Raw genomic sequence first — 24,278 nt, forward strand, 5'->3', positions numbered from 1 at the left:
TTAACTAATGCATGTCTCGGAAGAAGCGCGTGGATTCCGTGGAATCAGACAGACACAGTTATTTTATTAATGGTCAATATGCACATTTGACATTGTGTGGAAAGATACAGGTGGGGTAGATGCATTATGTGTCGACATGCTGTCCTGACGGACATTAGCTTGACTGTTACCATATCACTATGCTCAATCCGAAGAGAGCTAGCGCAACACGGACAATACGAGTCATACCTGTATCGAGCGTGATGTACTCGAGCGATTTGGCAAGGTATTCCAGGGCTTGATTCGTAAAGTATGCAATGAGTAAATGAAATGCATGCAACAGTAAAAAAACACAGTGTGATTCATGATAAATCGTATGAATAAGTATTAATTTTTATATCATGAGTGTGATCTGCGTATAGTTTATTCAAAAACTATACGCAAACGAGACTATGAAAACACCGTACTCATATTATCTAGGTTTTAGCTACATCGACCGGGGTCGACTCATAGTGGTGTAATCAATTTTATATATTGTGATATATATAAATTTGCCAGTAACCGTTAAAAGGATTTCATTAGTAGAAGTGATGCAACCTTATGTCCAGACTACGTTTTACTTTAAAACCCAAAGTGTAATACTAAGTACAGTTTTACTTGGAAGTAATACAAAGTCACGACCACGTGAGTAAGTAGTGCAGGTAGGCAACGTCAACTTGAGTATTTCGAAAACGTATAAGTACTTAGTTACTTACTGACCACGTCCGGTCATTACCGATGAATATATACAGATCATTAGAATCGGTATTACTGACTTAACCATGTCTGCCGCCAACTCAACTTTTATCTATCATGGAATAAACATACTCGATGTCATGGTAAAATTGTCAGATAAAAGCCTCATTAATTTGCGTCATTGTAAAGAATATATAACGAGGATACGTTCAGCAACTGTACCCAAATATTCTTCCATTGCATTTCAATGGAAGGGTGGGGTATTGCAGTTTCTTCGGCAGTGCAGACTCAATCCATGATTGGATTAAAATAACATATACCTGCTCTAGAGTGTTCTCACAGTCGGCACAACCCAATTCCAATTTTAACCGTGTTATTATTATTAATATTATTACAGTCACTATACATGTGCCGTGCGTTGCGATTTGTTACACACGACCCATACAATGTGATCCACGATTTACGGTCTCCGTAGCACTAGGTTTGGGCACAATTATTCTACTACTCCAGTCCGAATCGAGTTATAATAGCAAGGATTCGAGTCGAGTGGAGAGAGATTATTATTTCCAGTCCAGTACTTCAATTATACGGCTATTGCCAGTACCATTATGTTTTATCCAAGATAAATTTAGTATGGATGCTACTGTTGTTCAAAAATATGTTTTTTTCCTGATTCCAGTGATTCACTGATTAAATTGTCAGGCTACTCTAAAAATGGCTGCACACCAAATTAGGTTCAATTCTAACAAGTATAAGCCGCCGCAGAGCCAATTTAATTTCCTAATTTATTATGAAAAATTAAAAAAGAAATGTTCACATTTTTCTGTCAACACCATGACATTGTTGAGTTGTCCTAAAAAACGATGCAAAACAAATTTGACTCGATTTCTTCCCTCATAGCAGTGGTCGGGAACCTTTTTTGTCCCAAGAGCCATATCGGCCCTATTTTTTCCATCTCAACTCCCAAAGAGTCATACATGCCAATCAACTGTTACGTCACAATTGAAAATTCGTGACGTCATGTAATTCAATTGTGACGTCATGATAGCACTAATTCGAACTCACTACATGGAATTCCTCGCGTGCGTCGTATTTTCTTTGTAAAAATTGGTATTTATTGTTTGAAAATAGAGCTCGAAACGAGAGGTAAGGCACAGACGGACCAAGCCTCACCATTGATAACGCAATTCATCATAAGTTGCTTAGAATTTATTATAACTGATATTAATCGAATGTGACTGTCACACTGATTCCGAAAATCTCAATACTCATCGGTTTCTCAATTCTCAAAGTATTCGGCGGTAACTAACGTTGGGCTACACGCATACATTTTATCGCCGGTACATAGAGCTATATACTTACCAATCAAGAACGTGGATAGCTATGGCGTTGTTTGTAATTCGAATTTGTAATTGTGAATGTCACATCCACAACAGTTCATTTCGCGCCGGAGCTCAGGACGACCATTTGTATTTGAAAACTGCGTTTTTAAATGGGCATCGCCATGTCTGCTATGCTCTTTGACTAATCAACGTATCGCACAAATCAAGATTTCGAGTCGGGTACATAGAATTCGCGAGTAATATTGGCCGCCGGCGTGACAGTCACCTATATTCGATGATTTTGAAAAGAGAGGGTTCGATCCCTTATTCCTGAAGACCGCATTGTCTTTACCTGTCAAAGATACGTTTATACTGCCACGAGAATAATTATTCTGGCTGTGATGAAAATTTACCAACAAGTCTGCAATATTGATCAATTCAGCACAAAAATGAATATTTGGAAGAGCCATATCCTATACCCAAAAGAGCCATAGGTTCCCGACCACTGCCTTATAGGGTAAGCTGGCAATTTAAATAGTGAATCACTGGAATCCGGAAAAAAAGTTATTTTTGAACAACCCTAATGGATACATTCATAGCCGGCTTTGAAAGTCAAAAATCTAAATCGGTTGTAACACAGCCTCCTAACATGTATTATAAAGCAACACGCGTTAGTTAGTGGAAACGGCATTTCTCAAAAGTATGCCAAACCGCAGCATTGCCCCAAAGCGCAATGAAATTGTCATGGTTCAAGCAATATTGAATTATCTTTATGTGCTGAATGAGTGGGATTATTTCCTTTGTGGTCCCAGAAAGGTAGATATTTCAACTTTCCAAATGATCCATAATGTTATGGCATCATAATGAGTTATATTCGCAAATTCGACTCGACTCGAAGCCCAGTAGTAGGAATCTACTTCGATTATGTCTAGCACTGAGTGACAAACTAAACTATCTATACAAACAGTTCATGATGTAGAAGCAAACTGATTCCCGCGATGATACGAAACCAAGCACCGTGATTAATGGGCAGCAACTGTGTAAACACCCCACCGCCGTACATAAAGAAAACAACATTTGACCGCTAGGAGAATGAGGCATTCTACATGATAATATTCAACACGTTGGCTCCAAGCCATTGCTCACCTTCAAATTCTGGACTCGTGTCCGGCGAGTGTTGGCCGACTTTCATGAAAACCGGGACTTTGTCGCGGAACCACTGGATCACGCGCGGAGGCGGTGGCCCTGCACGGTCAAACTTGGGGAATTCGCATGGCAGGATCACGACTCCTCCTCTGCGAACGAACAGCTGGAAGATATCTGAAAATTCAAGTTGGGTGGTTATGTGCCGCCAGTAGACAGAGAATGATGAAGTATACAGCTCTGCAGTATGTTCATAGTTAGGTTTCGCTGGATGCCAATCTCTAGTTTTCACATCAGAAGGTGCTACTCTGCTACTCTGTCAGAAGTGGTCAAAGAAGTCAGTGTTTGTACTCAAGTAGAAGAAAAAGTATTGGCATAAATTTCCTTCAATTACATCGAGGAATTTCCAAGTCGTCTGGAAATTACTTCAAGCGGAAGTAAAAAACGGAGGGTATGGACATTTCTCAAGTGAGTAGTACCTAAAACTATATTTTTTCGACGGGCGCATATATTTAGCAGTTAATCGGAACTGTCTAAAATCACAATTGTACATCAAATCTGGCTAATTGGGGTGTTCGCTGCTGTATAACTTAATTTTGTGGTGGTATCTGTAGCAAGTATAAAAACCGGTTTAACTCTGATCAATATCAATGTAGCAATAGTCTGACGATATTATTCTTTCTAGTCCTCGCTAGGTATTAGGTAAATTCTTATACTACTTTACAGAAATGTAGGGTTAGTATTAGCCATAAGATGTCATCGTGGCGTCATATATGACGTTCACGTCCCAGTTCACACGAACCATAACAGTGGTTCGTACTGTCCCTAGTAGTTGGTAGATTTGGATCGAATCACTAGACCAGTTCCGCAATGATCGCCATTGCCAGTGCATAAGGAAGGGGCGGGCAACATACGGCCCGCGAAAGGATTTTGTCCGGCCCGCGGACAGTTTTCCGTCTTACATGATGTGGCTTGCGGCCTCACTCTGCCGGGATTTCCCAATACGTGCTTACTACGTCAAATTTTAGTGACTCTATGCCAGTGGTTCCCAAACGGTGGGGAATTCCCCACTGGTGGGGAATTCAATGGTTTCTGGTGGGGAATAGACGAATTTGTTCAGAATTATATACAGGACAGTCGACATATTCACGGAGACACATGCGCAATTACTGCTACCAGTTAACTGCTCTGGAATGTATGTATCGAAAATTATATTGTGTGTTGTTCACAAAACCTAATTTTTGACTCTGGATGGCCAATCATGGCGTCACAAACGCATCCAGCATGACTAATTTGACGTGAAATAACGCTTTCGCGAAATTATGAGCGTTACTGGTATCGGTTCACAATTCGTTTTATGTTGCAGTTAAAGGCGATTTTCTTGCGTACTGGTGTGGTTGTGTGTCTTGTGTAGTCAAACCAGCTAATAGCTGCTCTGTGACGACAGAAGTGCTGGATAGTGGGGAACAGGACCGTAACTGCCGCACCCCCAACCCCCAGTTGGGGAGGGGGCGAGCTCGAAGGGGCCCAAAATTATTTCCTGAATTAACATAAATTAAAGTATTTCTGTTTAATTTATGCCTCTTTTTCGAAAAAATTTCGCGCTTGGTGCGCGATTAAATATTGCCAAATGTCTGATTATTGGGTACCCTTCCCCCACGAAACTACGTAGAATTTATAGAAATGGAGATTTCGGCGTCGGCCATTACCGCGCCACGACGCACCAAGGCATATGAAGTTATAGGCCATGTAACATGCAGCTCCGTGAAGTTTGCCAGAGCGATCAGCAGCGAGAAGACCTTGGCCGTGAAGGAATGCCCGTGTGGTGACCCAAAACTTCGATATATATGTTTAATTGGTTGGCTTTAAATGACAGGCGCCGAATGTTCCTGTCCTAGCGATCTCAACCCAACAGGACAAATGCCATCCCGCAGTGAAAAATAATTTGCCAGTAAAGCAATAGCAATTTGAAATCGTGTGTGCCTTTTAGTTTTGGCGCTTCCATATCTTTTGACATAACAGATATAGGAGGTCACGAAATAGCATAATGTAACGAAGTCAATATACCAACGGGTCCGCCCGAAGATGTTCAATTCTTATTTAGGGGTCCTACCTTTTCCGACACACCTCCATCAGCTCTACCGGTAAATCTGAGTACGTGAGCTGAGGGGGGATGAAAAATTGATAGCTAAATATATGAAATTCCCGATCATATTGTCCGATTCAAACTCGAATTAGATAAATTTTTCGCGCTTCGCGCGTTTAGTCGTAGTAAGGCGACGCACTAAACAGTAGACCCAATTAAGCTGAAAAGTTGCAGGGAAGAGCGTACAGGCTCAGCGGGGCCGAGGAGGTTCTGGGGGCCCAAGACCAACGTTTTTTTGGCGGGGCTGACAAAGAGTTGTTACGGTCCTGGTGGGGAATGAAGGCTCGAAATGAATCTGAAGTGGGGAATGAAGACAAAAAGGTTGGGAACCACTGCTCTATGCTATTATATACGTGTATGCGCAGCGTGCGAGAGTGGAGCTTACGCCTAAGTTCGTCGAAGCGAGAAGACTTGCATTATCGGCATTTACGATGTACTCAACGCTAATGTAGTTTGTGGTAATCATGGTGTTTATCGACTACAATGGTCATTTACACCAGGCTGATATTTCCTATGTTTCATTCCGTAACCGCCGACTTGTAGCACGGCACACTTCTTGGCTTTTGTAAGACGTAGGGTTACCATATTTTGGAAATTTGAAATAAGGACACTTTTTCAAAATTTTCAGACTTGCAAAATCGGAGGAAAATCTTGAAAAATGGTAAATTTTTCCCACTTCCTGGTTGGTTGACAAAAAAAAGGGTCAACTTTCTCGCTCAGCGCCCAAAATACAGTTTTCCCTTTCACATTATCAGTTGGTTGACTAAAAAAAAGGTCAACTTTCCAGCTCAGCTCCCGAAATAGCCGCCGGAGCGTTACTTCAATGCTAATTTAATGTCTCTCAGTCGATTTTGCCATATATTTGACAAAAATTCTTAAAAAAGAGGACAAAATCTCAAAAAAGAGGACATTTGGGCGTCCTCCGAGGACACTTTCAAAATAGTCAAAAAAGAGGACAAATCCTCTTTAAATAGGACGTATGGTAACCCTAGTAAGACACTGCTTATACCAGGGGTCGCTAACTCAAAACGGGTCACGGGCCACTATTCAAATTTCGTAGAGGACGCGGACCGCATGAATTCAATATCGAGATTAATCAGGCCACACAGTTGAACAACGACGCTATCTCGTTACGTACTCAACCCTAATGAATTGATATCTTGGTAAATTAGGGGTACAGGGCTTATCGAACGCCTTGAAATCTTGATTAAGGATTGAACCGTGTGTTGATAGATCGGATAGAAGCAGACATGGCGGCGCCTGTGTGACAATGCTATTCTCAAATCCACATTGTCGTCGTCATTATCGGCGAGAAATGGCTTGGAAGTGACATTGCTGTCGTTAAAATACATTCATTAAATACGATTTATTCCATGTATATGTGGATAAATGGGCGAATCATGTATCGATTCAGCGATCCGGCCCGCCAAGCACTTAATTTTCCTATATCCGGCCCGCCGACTGGAGAAGTTGCCCGCTTCTGGCATAGGTGTGATATTACACTCTGAAACGGATGAAGCAAGGTGACGCCGAGTTGAACGGCTATCGGTAGATCAGTTTTCGGATGTAAAGTACCGATTTATCGACGAGGTTTTGTAAGATAGACACACTAGGGTTGTTCAGATGACAGACTCTCAAAAATTCGTGGTGTGCAGTCCGTTTCCATGCCTTATACTTCACAAACATATCGCAGCGACTCTCTTCTGTAACTCAACACATCCCACTAGCAACGACAGAGATCGCTATTTAACTTGGCAAGAATAATACTTCGCAAGCAACTGTTGCGGTGATAAATTGGGCATCGATCAAGTTCGCCATAAATTCGATCATAGTTACGGCAATATGTGATATATTAGTCTGTCTGAGTACCCTTCAGCATTACTGATACTTTAATACAGTGGTTTTCAAACAGGGCATACGCCTCCATTGGGGTGTGAAAGCATCTGAAGGGGGTGGGGGCGCGAAGCCGCCTATGAGAAATGTATGTTTCTTGAACACGGCATGAGTTTAATTTGTGCCGAAATTTCCCAGTTTCAACAACGGAAATAATCCTAATTATTAGGGATGGCGTGAACGTGAGGCTCACATTCGTGCTCGGTGTGTGAATCTCGGGACATTTGTAGGTTCCCGTTCGCAAACGAACCTCGGTAGGTTCTGCACTGCGAACCTTTATTCAACTGAAAAAATTTTGTTGCTCTTCGCCAGTTACCGGTACCTCGTAATTATTGATCTCTGTGTACTAGTGTAAAGTCCGATTGTCAGATTTGACGAGTCTCTCAGCAGCCATGACCTTCCATACCATCGAAATATGCTTTGGGATTGCAAACATTATGGTTGTTCTTGTAAATATTTTTGATGGGACGATAGGGGCGGGGGAGGGGCGCGAAATTTTTCACTATCATCAAGGGGGCATGTCTAGAAAAGTTTGAAAGCCACCGCTCTAATATATCTTTAACGGCGCTATAAAATGGTAGTCTCTTTCCTGAAAGATAAAAAATATATGCGTGTTTGCGGGTTCAGTTATTCATACAAGAAGATATGTGTATCGGGTTGAAATATCAATGCATACATCACACACTATTAATATGCAGCGTGCTTTAAAAGCACGGCATTCCGGTATTTTGAGCATATTCGCTCTGACACGAGTCGGCGGTTGACAGATGTTTTTTAAAATCGTCTGTACAAAATTTCCCCGCATTTCGCGCTACATTTCGGCTTGCGATTCTACTGACAGAAACATTTATGATTGGGTATTCTCTGGGGACGTGCTGGCTTGCCTCAAAACAGGCGTGGTGACACGGTCTTTCACATCGATCAGGTAATCCTTGGTTCCCGGTGCTGCATGTATGCGTGAGTCTACCGACTTTACAAACTTTTCCGTAAATTCAACATTGAACGATTGCTAGTGATGTCCCGGAATGTGATCACCGTGTCTTCATACAATTAGATTACCAGCAATGTGAAATAGTTAAATAATAACACTGCAGTGGGTGGAAATGTTTTTCGTAAACGAATCCCCGAACAGTTGTACTCTGCAGCAGCATAAATGACGCGGAAAATCCAAATATGTACGGTTTATGCCACCACATAGAATGTAATACCTGTTTTACATCACATTAAAGATTACTTGGTATTTTTTTCGACCGTACCTGTTTCATTTCACTGTGACAATACTGTGGGTTGATCACAGCTTCACAGATGTGCTATTTGCACTAACGGGTGTAGCTTTGTAATACATGTTTCGATGTTGCGATACGGCCAATTCAGGACTACAGTCTTCCACATGGGAAAATAATATCGAAACTATAATTCTCGTTAAACAATTAACTCTTAGTGGCGAGGAGCATATAATAACAGTACTCGAAAAATTCCACTCTCGCTACCGGAAAAAATACTCGCTTCAGATTCGAGTTTACTAGTATCATAGTGTCCAGCACTACTATACACAACACATGTCATTTTGACCTTCAGAATTTGTGCACATAATACCAAGGCGTTTTAGTAAGCCTATATGTCAATTATAAGGAACAGATCCGCTAACTAAAGGCGGGGAGGTGTATTCCCAGCAATTTGACAATATTTTATTATTACGATTTGAGCGTCTTTTTATATCTGTCCGCATAATTGTCTTGTCATTTCATTACGCCGACATTTTCTATGGCAATTTCACCGGACCACACTAAGCATATTTGCACTGTGCAGCAGGCGACTGCACCAGGCCGTTTCCGTTCATGAGTGCCAATCGATGTGCTGTGTAGTGGCGATAAAATATATAAGCGAACGGATGGTCGAATGCTAATGAATCAACCTGGAAATTAGATATGATTAAGATTTAGACTGCCATTGATAATATTACGAATATCTGATCAAAGTTTACAATCGGCACTTGTAAAATACGAGATTACCATCAATATTTTAAATCGCAATACATATCTGATATGGTATGCGAAACTGATATAGTCTCATCAAACGTGTCGGCGTTGCTAACAAGAATTGAAACAGGGAATATTCTAAAAAAGGTCCACATTAAGGGGCTGAGAAGGCGAGGAAAGTGACTGCCACACGTGATAATAATATTAGCATTGGTATCCAAAAAGTTTTTGATCTGTCATTCGAACATGATTTCGTGTGTTGTGTACGCAATCGAGTCGTAGTTATGGCTATAAATAATCTGAAGATCCTTTTTGCAGAGACATATCCATTCCAGTACTTGCATGCATATGAGGCAGCATAACAAGCGGTCCCGAAAGTAAATGAAGCAAGCGCGAATAGGATGGAGCGATTGAAGCGACATTATGTCTACGAATAACCAAATCTGACAACACATCAACAATCCTTCAACGCCCCATCCCGACTTTAGACGCCGAAATATAACGAGACACCAGTGCTTCTTAACACAGAGAGGGGTCAAATGTTTTTCGTCTTTAACGATGGGTATAAAATAAATCTTCGGTTACGGTTATCTAGTCTGCACCACCATGGTTTTTCTGCTAGATACTATCTGAAACGAAGTAGCCTACTTCGAATTTTCCAAAGTATTCAAGCAGGTTTTGTAACCTGCACTACTTACTCAATTGGCTATGTCTTAAACTACTTGTACTTAACGGTGTTCTTATCAAATCTACTTAATTTTTGCAGTTTGGATTTCGTATAGTCGAAAGTAGTTTAGGGATATGTTTCCATGACGTTTGTGAATGAAATTCGCAAGTAACTTTTGTAACTGCTTTTACGTCTTCGTTTTCTACCCCCACTTGAAGTATTTTGAAAAGTATCTGAAATAGATACTTCTACTTGCAATTGTGTTACTTCTAAATCTCCATGAATACCAACGCGTAAAACTTTAGACAGCCGTGGTTATTACCGATTGTAAATCTTACAGCTTGGTATAATATATTCTGCCCCAATGGGAAAACAGCACACTGTAGATATCACAGAAAGATGCCAACAACGTTGCCAACGTTAGCCGATCAAGAATTCAGACTGGAGATCAAAATACTGGAAAATGGTCAGAAAAATAGTCAAATTTTTGACTAACTCTGGCATGAAAATTGTTAGCATAGCTGTAAGCATCCGGACCATAATAGTCCGAATGCTTAAAATGTCACATTTTGAAATACACATTTAAAATTATTCTGTTTCGTCTGGGATATTGGATACGCATCACTGAGAGGGCCGTATTCAAAAGATACATGGATGCCAAGAAATATGTTGACAAAGTTTCAACCGAGTTTGCAGAGTAAAACGACACCAAATCATTTTGTCTCTGTTTTTCCAGGGAAGCGAGTACCCAGGAAGAACACTATGTCGAAAAGGGTCAGTCCGTTCTCAATTGATTTCAGATTGTTGTCAATTCAGTACAAGTCCGCTAATACCCAGCGGGATCGCGAAGTTCACAGCCCAGAGACAAAAGACACCCCGATTCATCACCTACCCTAATGGATTATATTCGATTTGCATTGAAAACCTCTCGTCATTACGAAGATAAATTCAGCGTAAATAGATTTGCGAAATTGGCGCGCAGCGCTACGCGCCCTTTCAATTAGAACAACGCCGTCGCCCATCGATTTTTCTTTCCCAAGAGAAAGCGGCCGACTTGCCGCAATTGGTTCAGTACTGGTAAGCCTATGGTAGAAATTCAATCCAATCACCGCGACACGTCGGCTAAACGCCGGAATCAATAGTGAAATGTCAGCATTAATCAAGGGATGCCCGAGGAAACCCAGTCAACACTTGTGACAAATTGCGAAACGAATCGGAAGCACTAATCTCAGACTGCTTACTATTAATCTCGGGACCATTGATTTATTATCCGCTGCATTGCTTTTCAACCTTTTTAAGCTCCATTCGCAGTTATTTTGTAAAATAAATTTCATTCGCACAAACTAATCGAAAATTGTTATACAAAAAGAATATGAAGATACTTAACAACATTTTGTTGAGATGTGCAACAAATTCGCTACTATGTATCTTAAGCTATCAAGTGTCTCATTAAAAAGGCAACTTTCTTCGCTCGTTTTGATATCAACTATTTCACTAAAACCCTTCTCGACCAAACAAGTTGTAGGGTTTGGTACAAGAACGTCTACTAGTGCTTGGATGGCCAGGTCTTAAAATCAGTTCTGCACTCCTATCCTAAATACAGCGTATCTTTGGCGAGTGGAAAATGCTTGCAGGCAGAAATCGTTTTTGAGAGCTGACACAAAGGTCCCGGAGGCTCCAGTTTGTCGAAAGGGTGAAAAATCCACATGTTTGTGTTGAGGCTTTTACCTTATGTCTTGGAACATTAGGTGCAAAACGATCACACAGCTCTACAAAGAATGTCTGACGCACGCGATTTTAAATTAGGGCGAATTAAATTTATCTGCATGTCGCAGTTGTACTACTGTATACGGATCACACCCATATCGAAAAGTTTTGCCATCCAGCATCGGTAATTGTTGGACCAAGGTTTTGTCGCGGCTTATGTTTCTGGCCCCGCATCTTATTAGCGGTTTGTTAGCCAAAACTTCACGTCTTCATGTGCCGCGACGCAGAAAGGGTTGGCCTCGAAATGAATGAGTCGTATAGGCCTGAACTCGCTCGTTGCATACCCCTACACTAGATCATCCCAACGGTCTTCGACCATGTTTTCAAAAAAAAACCATAAAGTCATATTTTCTGCGTGTCTCGCTTATTGGCTACAGTACCCACCCAACACAGTGATCTTGGATATGTAAAAACTATTGCAGGATATTTTGCAATAAATTCAACAAATACTACATACATATTAACAGATAGCTCTAGCACCGTGTCGACCCAAAATTATACTCTTTGTCGTCCACGTCCATACTTAACCCGTGAAGGGGTAAAAATCTACGTTACAGTAACTTTCAAATGAGAGTCTGTAATGATGGTCATTTTTTCAGCCTGTCGCAAGCTCAGACTGGTTGATATACTGTATGTCTTCCACTACACCAGCTTCCAAACCAGGCTTTTGGTTACGTAATAATTATAGTGCGAAAATATTAATTCACCACGGCTTGTGAGAGCTACGATTAGAGGTGCGTCGCAAGTCAAACAAGTTTACAATTGCGTCACCACTACAAAAATTATACACTGCCCTAGAATTTCGTATTAGGTTTATTTGAATCATTCCACGTTACAAAAATTAACAATGATTATTCACGATTTTCATTCGCACTTGATCCGGATTTTCATTTGCACTATTCACACCGTCATTCGCACTGCAATTTATTTCATTCGCACTAGTGCGAGCCGTCACACAGGTTGAAAAGCACTGCTTCAGTATAGGCTTGCGGTGACTGATATTGTACTTGTAAAACGGCATTAATGTGACATATACAGGTTTGCATTACATAAACTGTGGAGAATGCATTTATTTATCTGATTTCCACCATAGCGTGTGGCGTAAATCAGTCGATCGAAATCTTCTGGTACCAAATTTTACTTTCACACCTATCCCAATGGACGAAGACAAGTCAAATACACCATTCCTAATGTGGATATTCCCAGGCGTGTGAAAGGCTCTGGTATCTATTAACTGGTATCTGTGACTTCCCAGTTAGCGCTCATAATATCCAGGATAGCATGGAGGGGTGGTGCAAGACTTAGAAAGTTTTCCAAGGCTATATCTGTACCTTCATTGTCCAGGGGCATATGCACAACATGTACATTATACAGTTGGTGTGCAGGTATGCATATGCACAGATTGTGTGTATGTGTATTAGGGCGGAGCATGGCCTGATCAGTACTTTTTCTGATACGGACGGAGTCAGATCGGAGTCGGATCGGTAATTTTTACTAACACTATGATATCCTTACGCTCTCGCACCCTCGAATCAACAGTTGATGTGAAACGTTCATGGAAATAAACCACATGCCAAGTCTAAGTTGGCATAATTACTTCAAATAGGGGTTGGCTTTGATCTTTGAGTATTTCATGTCTTGTTTTCATTGGTTCAATCAATATTCAATACCATCCTGTGTGTAGATAATTATTATCGGAGTTCTTCGGACCGGATCACGGTCATTTCTACAATCTGGCGTAGGAGTTGGACCGGAGTCGGACCAGAGCTTTGAAAAAAACATCATCGGAGTACGACCAGAGAATTTGTCGATCCGCTCCGCACTGATGTGTATCATGAGTCGGTGTATAAGTGCATATGCCGAAAATACCCCAATGACATAAATATATAACGACCTATTCCTATCCTATTTTGTTTATGTGTAGCTCACCTTTTTGGATGTTACACGGAGACATGACCCAGTTTTCTGGCTAGGATATCTCTCCAAAAGAATTGGCGTATTTCACTAATCTTCACCCATCGGTATGGGTGTGTAAGCAAGATGCTGTGGCAAAAAGAATCGTGTACCCGATTGCACCCCACGTTGTGGAGGAGATCGGCCAATTACACGATTGTCGTTTACAGTGTATTCATGAACTGTGTTACACGCTTGAATTCACAGCCCTTCATGATAAATCGGCGTCCACACACAGTAGTGTATAAAACGCCGCGAAAATAGTGTGCTTTTGAAAAATTAAACGAGTGACAGATTGACAGTTTGGCGTTTCAACCGTAATCAATAAGGTGCTAACAATAGGGAAGCTACTCAACGAATAAATTCACACGTTACGAATCGCTGTTGGGAACCGAAATTATACATTTACTGGCCACGGCAACAATCATTTGAGCACTCGACTCAGACTATTATCTAATGCGATTTTTTCTTGTCACTACCGGAGCCTTGAATTATCGTTACGCGGTAGCATATCATCCAACACACGTAGCGGAAGGGTATAGCCACAGTTATAGAGAGGACACTTCTGTGCAGTAGTGATCGACCTGAAACATTGTGCCAAATCGCAATGGCGTACTACTCTTTTACACAGAAGTGTAACTGGCAGATTTACTTCGTGATCGTATAAAAAGTATGTATTTGGACACTTCAAATCCCTCTTACTGCTATGACGGGGAATCTGATCACTAGCTTCTCGAATTTTCCAAGACGACACGCGCACATTGATGATAATTACAGAAGAATTTAACGGTCGCTCCGAATCAAAACAGTATTCATTATTCATATCATCGGACATTCAACACTTGTATCTGTAGTAAGGACATGATGTGAGTTCGTCACACGGCCTCGTGACGTAACTGAGAGGATTAGCTGAAAGACCATAATACTATCTGATGAACTGTAAAGGATAAGGTTGCCTCCTAAAGTTTTGAGTAGGCTACTTGAACATCAGTTTTAGAAACCTATTATGCATGCAATGTTAATAACGCTCGATATGCAAATTTGCGTGTCGCAGACGTTTCACATTTAGTCTCCAAGATTCAGAGGTTCATGGGTAGGGTTCCAACCAGAATAATAACAAGGGTAGTCAGTGGTAGAGCATGACGTAATCAACGAAAATGAAATCGCATAACCGTCGTCCAAGACTATGGAAATTTTATGAGACAAAGTATTTGGCCACTCTTCTGCTCAACGTCGCAACATAGTAGTGCATTGGTGGTTACAAAATAGATTTGAAGCATGAATTTGATATAGTCTTTAGCTTTCCAGCATTGCAGTTGTGGTGATAACCGTATGTCTGATACTTGCAGAGCATAAGTTGTTATTCGATTTATCGCATCTTGTCAAATAAGTTTAGTCGCGAATCGAAGTGAAACTTTTCATCGTCAGCATTATTCACTGTACCAAAACCCGATTGACACCAAGTTATAGCTGTATATTCGTATTGACTTGGAAATAAATAATGGTGATGAACATCCATTCTATACTAGACCGGTGATCATTTGCCACGTTCACATCAAAAGCGTCGCATAAAATATCCGTTTTCTAACACAGATCTGACTACCGTGACGTCAAGGTGTGCGGATATTGTTGCAAATAAAAATGCAGTAAATAATACTGCAAATCCAGTGTACGGCATTGCGGGTCTTCTGCATTCTCGACCATCAATGCATCAACGAAAAATATCGTTTGATTACGTCGGTCAACCTGAACCAGACGCGTCAACCGCTAAAGTGATCGACTGAAACTAGCTGTGGAAATGCACGATTTTATTCGTGCCCGCCAGCGGTAATGGGTGATGGAACAATCAAATCAATGGACTTTGCGAATGGCGATCAAATAACTTATCTCGACACTGCATTAAAATCTGATTCTAATCGAGCAAACCAGCCTCGCCCATTTGCAGGAATTGCAAACCGAAATAGCCACGATAACCAAAACTGATAAGGACTTAATAATAGGACGGAAATCGAATAACCATCGACGCTAGACATTTCCGTTCCAAATCAATTGATCTCGTGTCCTTCATTCCCGTGCGCAAACTGCATGGGACTTGTAAGGTTTACCGCATCCAATCGAAGTACGCTAATGATTCGCGACAGACCGTGCTTGAAAATCGCTTCCAACACCGCATTTTACAAGCTTCCGAATCATCTAATTCTATAATCGACAACGAAATTCGCTCTGCGGGGTTGTTGCTTATAAACTGTCGCATTGCGAGGTCGCCAGAATAAAGTTGTCGGCTTTAATTAGCATTCGAGACGCTAATACCTAAGTGATAATCAACTATGAATCATTTACAGACAATCGGACACACGACCTCACTATGGAAAGCAGATCAAAGGCAGAGTGCAGCGTCGAGTATAGGCAGAGATCGTCAGTACCGAAGTACTTGGCGTACTTGCTTACGTGGTTATGCCTTTCGCACACTTACACGCCTACTCGAACTACTCATTTTAAAGATTTGCTTCGTGAAGTACAGCAAGTGTTTTTCTGATTATTTTGCATATGTTTTACAAGTGAAATTGTCGCAAGAACCGCGAGAACTAGTCTTTGTATCGCGGTAACTGAATATATTTTTAAAAGATTGTACCCATTCGTAGTTTCATTGCTCATTTTCTGTTAGTCACGAAGATACATATTCCAATTTCCAAAGAAGCCACCTCTAATTACATACTAAAATTATGCGACCCCTCGCCAAAATCTACGTTTTAGAACTTCTTACTTCAGTACTTTTCATACTATTCATCTTCCACTGGGAACTTAGAGTTTGAACACTGACATAATGTTCCACTTCAACAAATCATAACAGTTCTATATACCGCAAAACTTTGAACAGTGCTCTGAAATTCCAATTCCCCATAGTTGCTGACGATTAATCCTGACGTGTGTCAGCCGAAAATATTCGAGATATTTTCAATATGAATATATTATTCAAGTGCATATTGAAGTTCTGAACCTCCAAGAAGCGTCCAATTACAATTTTGAATTTTGCCCGGAATAAGAGCGCATTTAACGACATTCCAAAGGCTCGGAATTAAAGTGACTCAAATTTGCGCCGACAGAAAGGCCGAATGATTGACTTTTGTATTCCAGCACCCTCCCCACCAAAGATAGAACCCAACTTCAATCAAGTGATTGCGGAAGCAATGCGACAATGTTAAGCGAGCTGCTGAATAATGCATGCGTCTCCAACCAGGAAACTTCATTGAGTGAAGACGGTCCGCGAGTTACAGTTAAATCAATGAATACAATTCAACGAGACTAAATATTCCCACTTGATTGTACTCTTACGTTTAATTTATCAGGCCATGACGTGCGGGCTTCATCGATTTGCCGGCGGAATTCATTTTAGCGTTCCATCAACGTAAGGCGAAAATGTGGCGCGTAATTTCGTGTACGGGTCAAAACAAGTGAACTGTTGAGAAATTTGCAATAATAAAGTCTCGAAATACTTTAAATTCACGTGCTAATTGATTATATATGCGGTAATTGGATAAGTTGTAACAAGCCACTCTCTCACACACCGCTAATACCATCGAATGTATGTTGCACAGCTGTTGGGTAGTGTCCAATTCTCATTGCGGGTTATACTATGCCACCAATACAGTTTTACTCTGATCGGACCACAAGAGTGGCTCTATATCAGCCCTACGGTACATCGATGGATTCATAATGTGAAAGTTCTATTTAATACAATGTCCATTGAATATGACCGATTCGGTACGTATAACTTCTTGGTGTATATGTGTGATGTTTAATACAACTTCACAGTGCAGGATAAGTAGAACTCCTACTATCTATAAGTGATAAACTCGGCGGTACCAGCTTTACCATTAAATCATCTGAAAGAGCTTTTTCAGCCCATTCGTTGTTGGCATTCACATTTGGAGGTGCGAATTTGAAAATAACTATAGGGGATGTTTTCACGATTTTAAAGTTGAAAACTACCATTACAGTCGGCATTTCTGTAGTGCTGCTAGGAAACCGGGATAACATTTGTAATATATATCACCTGACCTCATATTGTCGGCTTTATAGTTGCCAACGTAGTGGCGATCGCGGAACTCCGAGTGAGATCCCGGAATGTTGGTCGTTATATATATTATTAATTGTTTATAATACCAATTCACTGAAGTTATCTTACATAAAAGCCAAAACTTGGATATGAAAATTTGTATATGCGAGCTATCGCTGGGATATATCATATCGTCTAAACCAGTGATTCCAAACCTTTTTCGACTCATCGCCCCCTTATCAATCTCGATACAACCCCCGTCCTCCCTCTTATTTGCGGATTCGTGTAAGAGGACATATAATCGGGAAATTTATTCACTTAACTCTGATGGCTAGTGAATTTATCTAAAAAAGCTACTTTTCGAGTGTGCTCGGAAAATCAGTTTCCGCGATTTCCGCAATAAACCAAGATTTCAATTAAGGTGAGTTTGACTGAAAGTTCCACCCCTCCCCAGTCGCTTCCTTTGTCATTTTCACCCTCCCCCCTATTTCTCAGAATCGCCACGTTGGATACCACTGGTCTAAAGTGAGTCAGCTCAGGATCCTATATAAGGAGTTATATCGCACGGAGTCGTGCGATGTGCATCAGATGAATCTGTTAATTCGTCTGCCACCGATTAACTCTGTTCAAACGCATGGTATTGGTCGATCATTGTGTCAAGATGAGTCACAGGAAAACAAATGACGGGGCAACATTTCCCAACAATGAATGAATATATCCTGATTTCACCATGCTGCAAATACGGGCATCTTTGCTAGACCCGGGCAGATGTCAGAAATTTGATCCCATAGTGATATCTCCGATATAACAATTTTTGTCGAAACAACCGATAGTTTCTGCCCTTAAGAAAATATGAGGCCGGACCTTCAAATTATCAGCAGTAATTTGGAATAGGTATTTCAGATCAATGTCGTTTATTTGCAACCAAACCGAGTGAAAAAACAGCAGGCTACTCCTATTACACTGGCGTACCTTGTAACACAGGACTCACGCCGTGTCCACATTTTAATCAAGAATTAACATATTGTTTTTGTTAAGTAATTCACAGTATGGAAGAGTGAACGCCCTCTCCCTTGGAAGTCCTGATCTATATAGCTTTTTAGAATTGTTGTGAGGTTAATGACAACATTGGACAGTCCGATAAATATCGATGGGAGTTTTCCGATGAATATGTTATTGCTTGACCTTATCGGCCGGGAATCAATCTTTACAATTTCTTACAACGCCGCCAGTGTTGAGTTGGCTATTTATTACCCGTACATTAATTCATTTACAAGCCGGCCGGCTAGGTTGCTAATCGTGCTTTGTCACCTAGTTGGTCGGCAATCCAGCTTTTTGCTGGTTTCGTAGTTTTCAAAAGTGACCTGATTCCAGTTAATTGACAAGTCTGATAAGAGTGACAAGACGCAGACAATACAGCTATCGATGTGATGTGAATTTTCTACATAGATTTTGTACATCAAGGAGGATGGCGCATTATTGTTCACGGTAAAATGGTTTACGAATCATGATGCATTGTGTAAGTCCATAAATGCGGTTAGCTAATTAAGTCGCTATTCCATGAGAAACAATCCTACGCTCACACCATACTAAACGCCAATCGAAGAATTTGCCATTGAATAGCTGCATATCGACCAGCTTTTGTCTTGTCAACGGATAACCCGGAATGGTTATACAAGATTTCCCACCGTGAATAATTGTCATACACGGTCATTTGACCACGGAGAAATAAGCCGTGGAGATTCCGAACATTTTTCACGCGCTTGTAGATAAGACGTTTCTGTTGATATATAGGCGTACAACCCCAAAGCCGGCAGCGTATCATCCAAACGGTAGATTACTTGAAAGTCGCTTAATTAAACGTAGCGTTGGATTTTATTGCTTACTAACAACATTCTGTGATTCGTTTCGAGATAAACAGCCATTGCCCACCGACGGTGATATTATAGAAATTAAACATGGAACGGCAACGACCGATTTTGCAGCTTCGTTCCGCTTCGCAGAGGCTGGAGAGGAGAATTGTTTTGCGTAAGCGACTGTAGGATTTCTGGCAATCCAAAAGCTATCTTCCCGACCCCGGAAATTATTGAATCTGGTCTTGATCGAAAGCTACTGTTGCACCGATTCCGAAAATATAAATTTAAATAATGATCAGGCACTGATCCACCTAGAATCTGTCCTCCAAGTCTGAAATATCGGCATTGTTCAGAACAATCGGGTAACCGCAACACAATGACCATAACAATGACCCGTTGCGACTCTCCGATTGTTCGAACAATGCCGATATTTCGACTTGGAGGACGGATTCTAGGTGGATCAGTGCCTGATAATTATTTTAACTTATATTTTCGGAATCGGTGCAACAGTGGCTTTCGATCAAGACCATATTCAATAATTTCTGTGCTCGGGAAGATAGCTTTTGGATTGCCAGAAATCCTACAGTCGCTTACGCAAAACCACTCTCCACTCCAGCCTCGGCGGAGCGGAACGAAGCCGCAAAATCGGTCGTTGCCGTTCCATGTTTAATTTCTATAGTGATATGGTATATCGAACCGGCGACGTACCATAACGCTTTTAGCCGTAAATGAACTGTATATCGCGGCTAGTTGCGGGTGAATGTCATTGAGCGTGAAAACGGCAATCAGTAAACGTGTAAGAGTTTACACTGCGTGATATATTATCGTCTATCACAAACGAAGTTATTGATCATTACTATTTTGCGAATGCGACATGGTATACGAGTATGATACAACAATACATGCCAAAATATCCCCAGTGAAAACGTTTCAAGTAAAACCGATGAAAGCCAGCAACTTGCATTTGCTCAGCCGGTACACTCGTACCAGTACACAAGATCGCAGTTTAATAGCATTTTACTGGTGTAAATTGTAGCATACATTGTGGATAACAAATAGAGTTATCATTCAGTACATTAGCATTTAAAACGAAAGGTAAATGGATACTAATGACTGGGAAAGCAATGATTGACTGATACATGATCAGATCACTTGACCACGACAGGTTTATCAGATACACCAGTTTAGAATTTACCTTCACTTATGCTGGCAGTGGCTCCGAAAACGAGGGCAGCCAGGAATATAAGTCGCCGCAGTGTTCCAGCCTCCATAGCACATCCTTTCAAGTTCAGCATAACACGTTCTTCCAGACTATATCCAGTTCTCCGATACCCATTCATAAATCACATGCTGCACAGTGACTGTTTCATGCAAAGTTAGGAGCGATTTATTACGTATCCAATCAGTCTGTTAGACAACGAGTCTCGAAGAATTAAAATATCGAATAGGCGCAATCGTTACTCGGTAGTCTGGCAACGGGGAGAAGCCTGAGTCCACGTCTGCCGCAAAAGCGAGCAACCAGACACGGAACGTTTGTAGGTGCATTTTTCAAAAAGGCCGTTACACCTAAACGACTACTTCAATTTGCGATTATATCTTCCCTCAAATGCCTTGCGGTTGAGTCAGCACTTGAAGCGTCTAACTCGCTTCAACCTATCTTGTACGTACGCTGAGGTCAACCGTTGTAGCAAGCGATTTTCAAATAATAACATCGCATGTGCCGTCCGGCGATACGCAGGCTACCATACGGCGAAGCGTTATCTGCGAGACGCAGGGAGCGAAGTTTTTTCTCGTCTGGTAAATCATTTTCTCTCTCGGCCTTAACTGGAAGTAATTGCTCTTCTAATGATCATGTTTTACTGTTTAGCGAACCCTTTTATATGAGATCTGTATATTCGACTGGCAGTAACGCATTGGAAAAATGGAAATGGGTTTGAAGCTTCGTTAACAACTCGTATATAAACTAATGGAGGAAAATTTTATAATGCAGACAATCAGGGATTGAAAATGTTTATTTTTATCACATAGATCTACTTGCACTGTTCATTAAAAGTGATTGTGTTTTGCCGACCTCTACTTCAACAGAAGGCTATGCATAGAGCTTTTATAAGTTACAGTTTACCTCTGTAACAATTAAGTTTTTTTGTCAGGGAGAAAGTAGTTCTTTAATAGATTTCACTGTTTTGTGAAATAAATCGTCATAGTGTGTGAAACAGATCTTGCATTGAACAAGAGACGCAACTTTCCAAACTCGATCGTTTTGCAGATCTACACTTGTCATTGCATGACGACACGGCACATGGTCGATTAATCGCGTCAGCGTTGCGGCTCAAGTACAAGCAGGAGTAACGCCGTAAATGTCTCCTCAATTGCACGTAGAAGCAGAAAGTGCAAGAGAGGTGGATTCGTCGAGAATTGGTTATTATTTGAGCTTTGGGGTGGTTCTGAAATGGTATTTTACACCTTTACCGCACTATGTTATAATTACACCAAGTGACAAGAAACCACGACATAATATATAACAGGGGTGGTCAGACCTGCTTCATGCGCAAACCGCATATCACAAATCTCGGCTTTAAAAGAGCCACAACACAAAAATTCAAAAATACAAATTTATGACATCACAATGAAATGTTGATTACCGAATGCAGTTTATTATTGGGTGGTGATACTGATGATGCGATGCGTCTCCACCTGGGCTACAAGGTGTCTTAAACAAGGCTACAAGGTAGTTATGACGTCCAAGCTGTACGGAGCAGTTCCTTCAAGTGCGGGTAAGAATTTAAGGATGGTTTCAGCTAGGTAATCCCTAAGACATTATTTTGGCCAAACTCTGCAGTTATTACTAGCCTTTACAATAAAATGGAACAGCCGTATTCACCGTTGCTGCGCTGGCGTAATTAATTATCAAGTTCATAGCGAACACAAATAATTTAGCATTGACTGAGGACCAGACATTCATTGTTGCGGGTGTAAATGTTTATGTGAACTCGATTTACGAGTTCAATTGCAAACATCCAACCCTGTAAGGACACCTTCTAAATTTTACTATAGTCTTGCGTGAACCATAAGGAAAGCAATAACACGAAAACGATACGCATATTGTTAATGCGCGGTAAAATGCAACAATTTGTAATCAGGTTAAACCTCTCAAGCAAAATGGTGAAACGCGGTCCAATAATGAAAGAGCCGCAATCAAAGGCTTAAAGAGCCGCCCACCCCTGTTATATAAGATGCATATATTCAAAGTAACCAGTAAAACCAGTTAATTTTCTGCACTACCAGTCAAAGTTTCAACAAATTAAAGCAACATAATATTATAATTAATATACGCGCAACACATTGCCGCTAATCACCTTTTCCAGGCTATGTGCAGCACGACACGAATTTTTGTGATGTCCATCGGGTCTTCGATTTTCGTAATCTTGGGGACGACTTTCATTCTCTTCTCTCAGTCAATCGTCAGTCTCTCTCGCTCCACGCGTCCCCATCGCGGTCTCTTCTGCCGACTTGAAGCACGGCTCACTTTTAGTCTGGGCTTTTCTATGCACTGCCGTAGTTGCCAGATCGACGAGGAGGGGCGCAGAGAAACCTTAGTCACGAAGATGGTCAGAACAGGGATTCGAAACCACTTCCATTGGTGTCGTGACCAGAGGTGGTCAGTAACGAAGTACTTCTACTTTTTGGAAGTACTCAAGTAGTTTTCATCTACTTCTGGTACGTACTCAAGTGGATCTGAATTTCACTACTTCTACTATTTCGTAATATTTCGTGATCTACTTACTTACTTTTCGCTATTTTCAGTTTGTCAAGTAGAAGTAGTTTATTACCCCAATACGAAAGATAGCCTGAGGAATTTTGGGGCTGTTTTCACGGAGTACCAACATTTAATATTCACAAAAGTCAAGTAAAGTCAAGAAATTTTGTTGCGCTTCGCGCACAGTTATGGAGTGACAAATATGTTTTCACGAAAGTATCAGTGAATATAATTTAGGTATCGGATTGCTTGGTTCCGCTCACACCGCATTGTCGCCCATTCAAATATTTCATCACAGTAAATTTGGCCCACCATAAAGTTTGAAATTACCGTTTCGAAATCTAGCAATTACCTATCATATCGTAATCTAGCAGCCCATTACGTGTCTTGCTAATCTGGAAAATCCACCTGTTTTGAACGTTACACCTGATTTAGCAGATCTCCTTTGAAGCATTATGGACAAAAGACATGAAATATATTTCCGCTTTTTAGAAGTGGCATTTGTATTTCACTTTCAATTGCGATTATCATACTTTGAGTTCTAATTACTTTTAGTTCTTTTGTCTGCAAAACATACATTTTGAAGCATAAAAGCAAATTTAGTATTGGCTCTATTTTCCGAAAATAAAGCTACACTAAATATAACTTTTACGACCACAATATTCGTTATTAACGTGTACTAATCGCACAAAGTGATGAAACCGTATCTTATACAACTTCTACGTATTGCTCTTCGCCTAAACGTGGGGCCTTATAAATATGGGGTAGGGCGCCATGCCATGATATTCTCCAAAACGGGGTCTTCTAGTAAACAAAGGGTTAGTATCGCATTTTCATATCAATACTATAATTTGCATCCCATGATGCGAAAGAATGCTTATTATGTCGAAAATTGATACCTCCTGGGATGTATCAATACGAATCAAGCTCTCTGCACCTTCCGCATAGCTCAATTCGCAGCTTGTGATAGTCCATGAGAACGAATTAAGACTGTTTTCAAAACTACTTACTTACTTGAGTAGAT

The 24,278-nt window shown here is 40.9% G+C and overlaps 1 protein-coding gene and 1 long non-coding RNA gene across 3 annotated transcripts in view; one reads left to right on the forward strand and one right to left on the reverse strand.

Moving 5' to 3' along the window:
* Positions 1–20,924, reverse strand: part of LOC145445006 (protein turtle homolog A-like) — an 89,974-nt gene extending 69,050 nt beyond the window's left edge. For both annotated transcript variants that reach the window (XM_080323090.1, XM_080323091.1), the window contains exons 1-2: positions 20,693–20,924; positions 3,183–3,356 (exon numbers count right to left, since the gene is read on the reverse strand). In XM_080323090.1, the coding sequence (XP_080179216.1) occupies positions 3,183–3,356; positions 20,693–20,837 (319 nt within the window). In that variant the 5' untranslated portion in view covers positions 20,838–20,924. The remainder of the gene's footprint in view (positions 1–3,182; positions 3,357–20,692) is intronic.
* LOC145445036 (uncharacterized) overlaps positions 1–24,278 on the forward strand; it is a 37,327-nt gene that overhangs the window by 2,742 nt on the left and 10,307 nt on the right. The gene's annotated exons all lie outside the window — the stretch shown is intronic.

Source organism: Botryllus schlosseri, chromosome 8 (assembly GCF_051294905.1).
Source record: "Botryllus schlosseri isolate E-star chromosome 8, Bs_hap1, whole genome shotgun sequence".
NCBI lineage: Eukaryota > Metazoa > Chordata > Ascidiacea > Stolidobranchia > Styelidae > Botryllus > Botryllus schlosseri.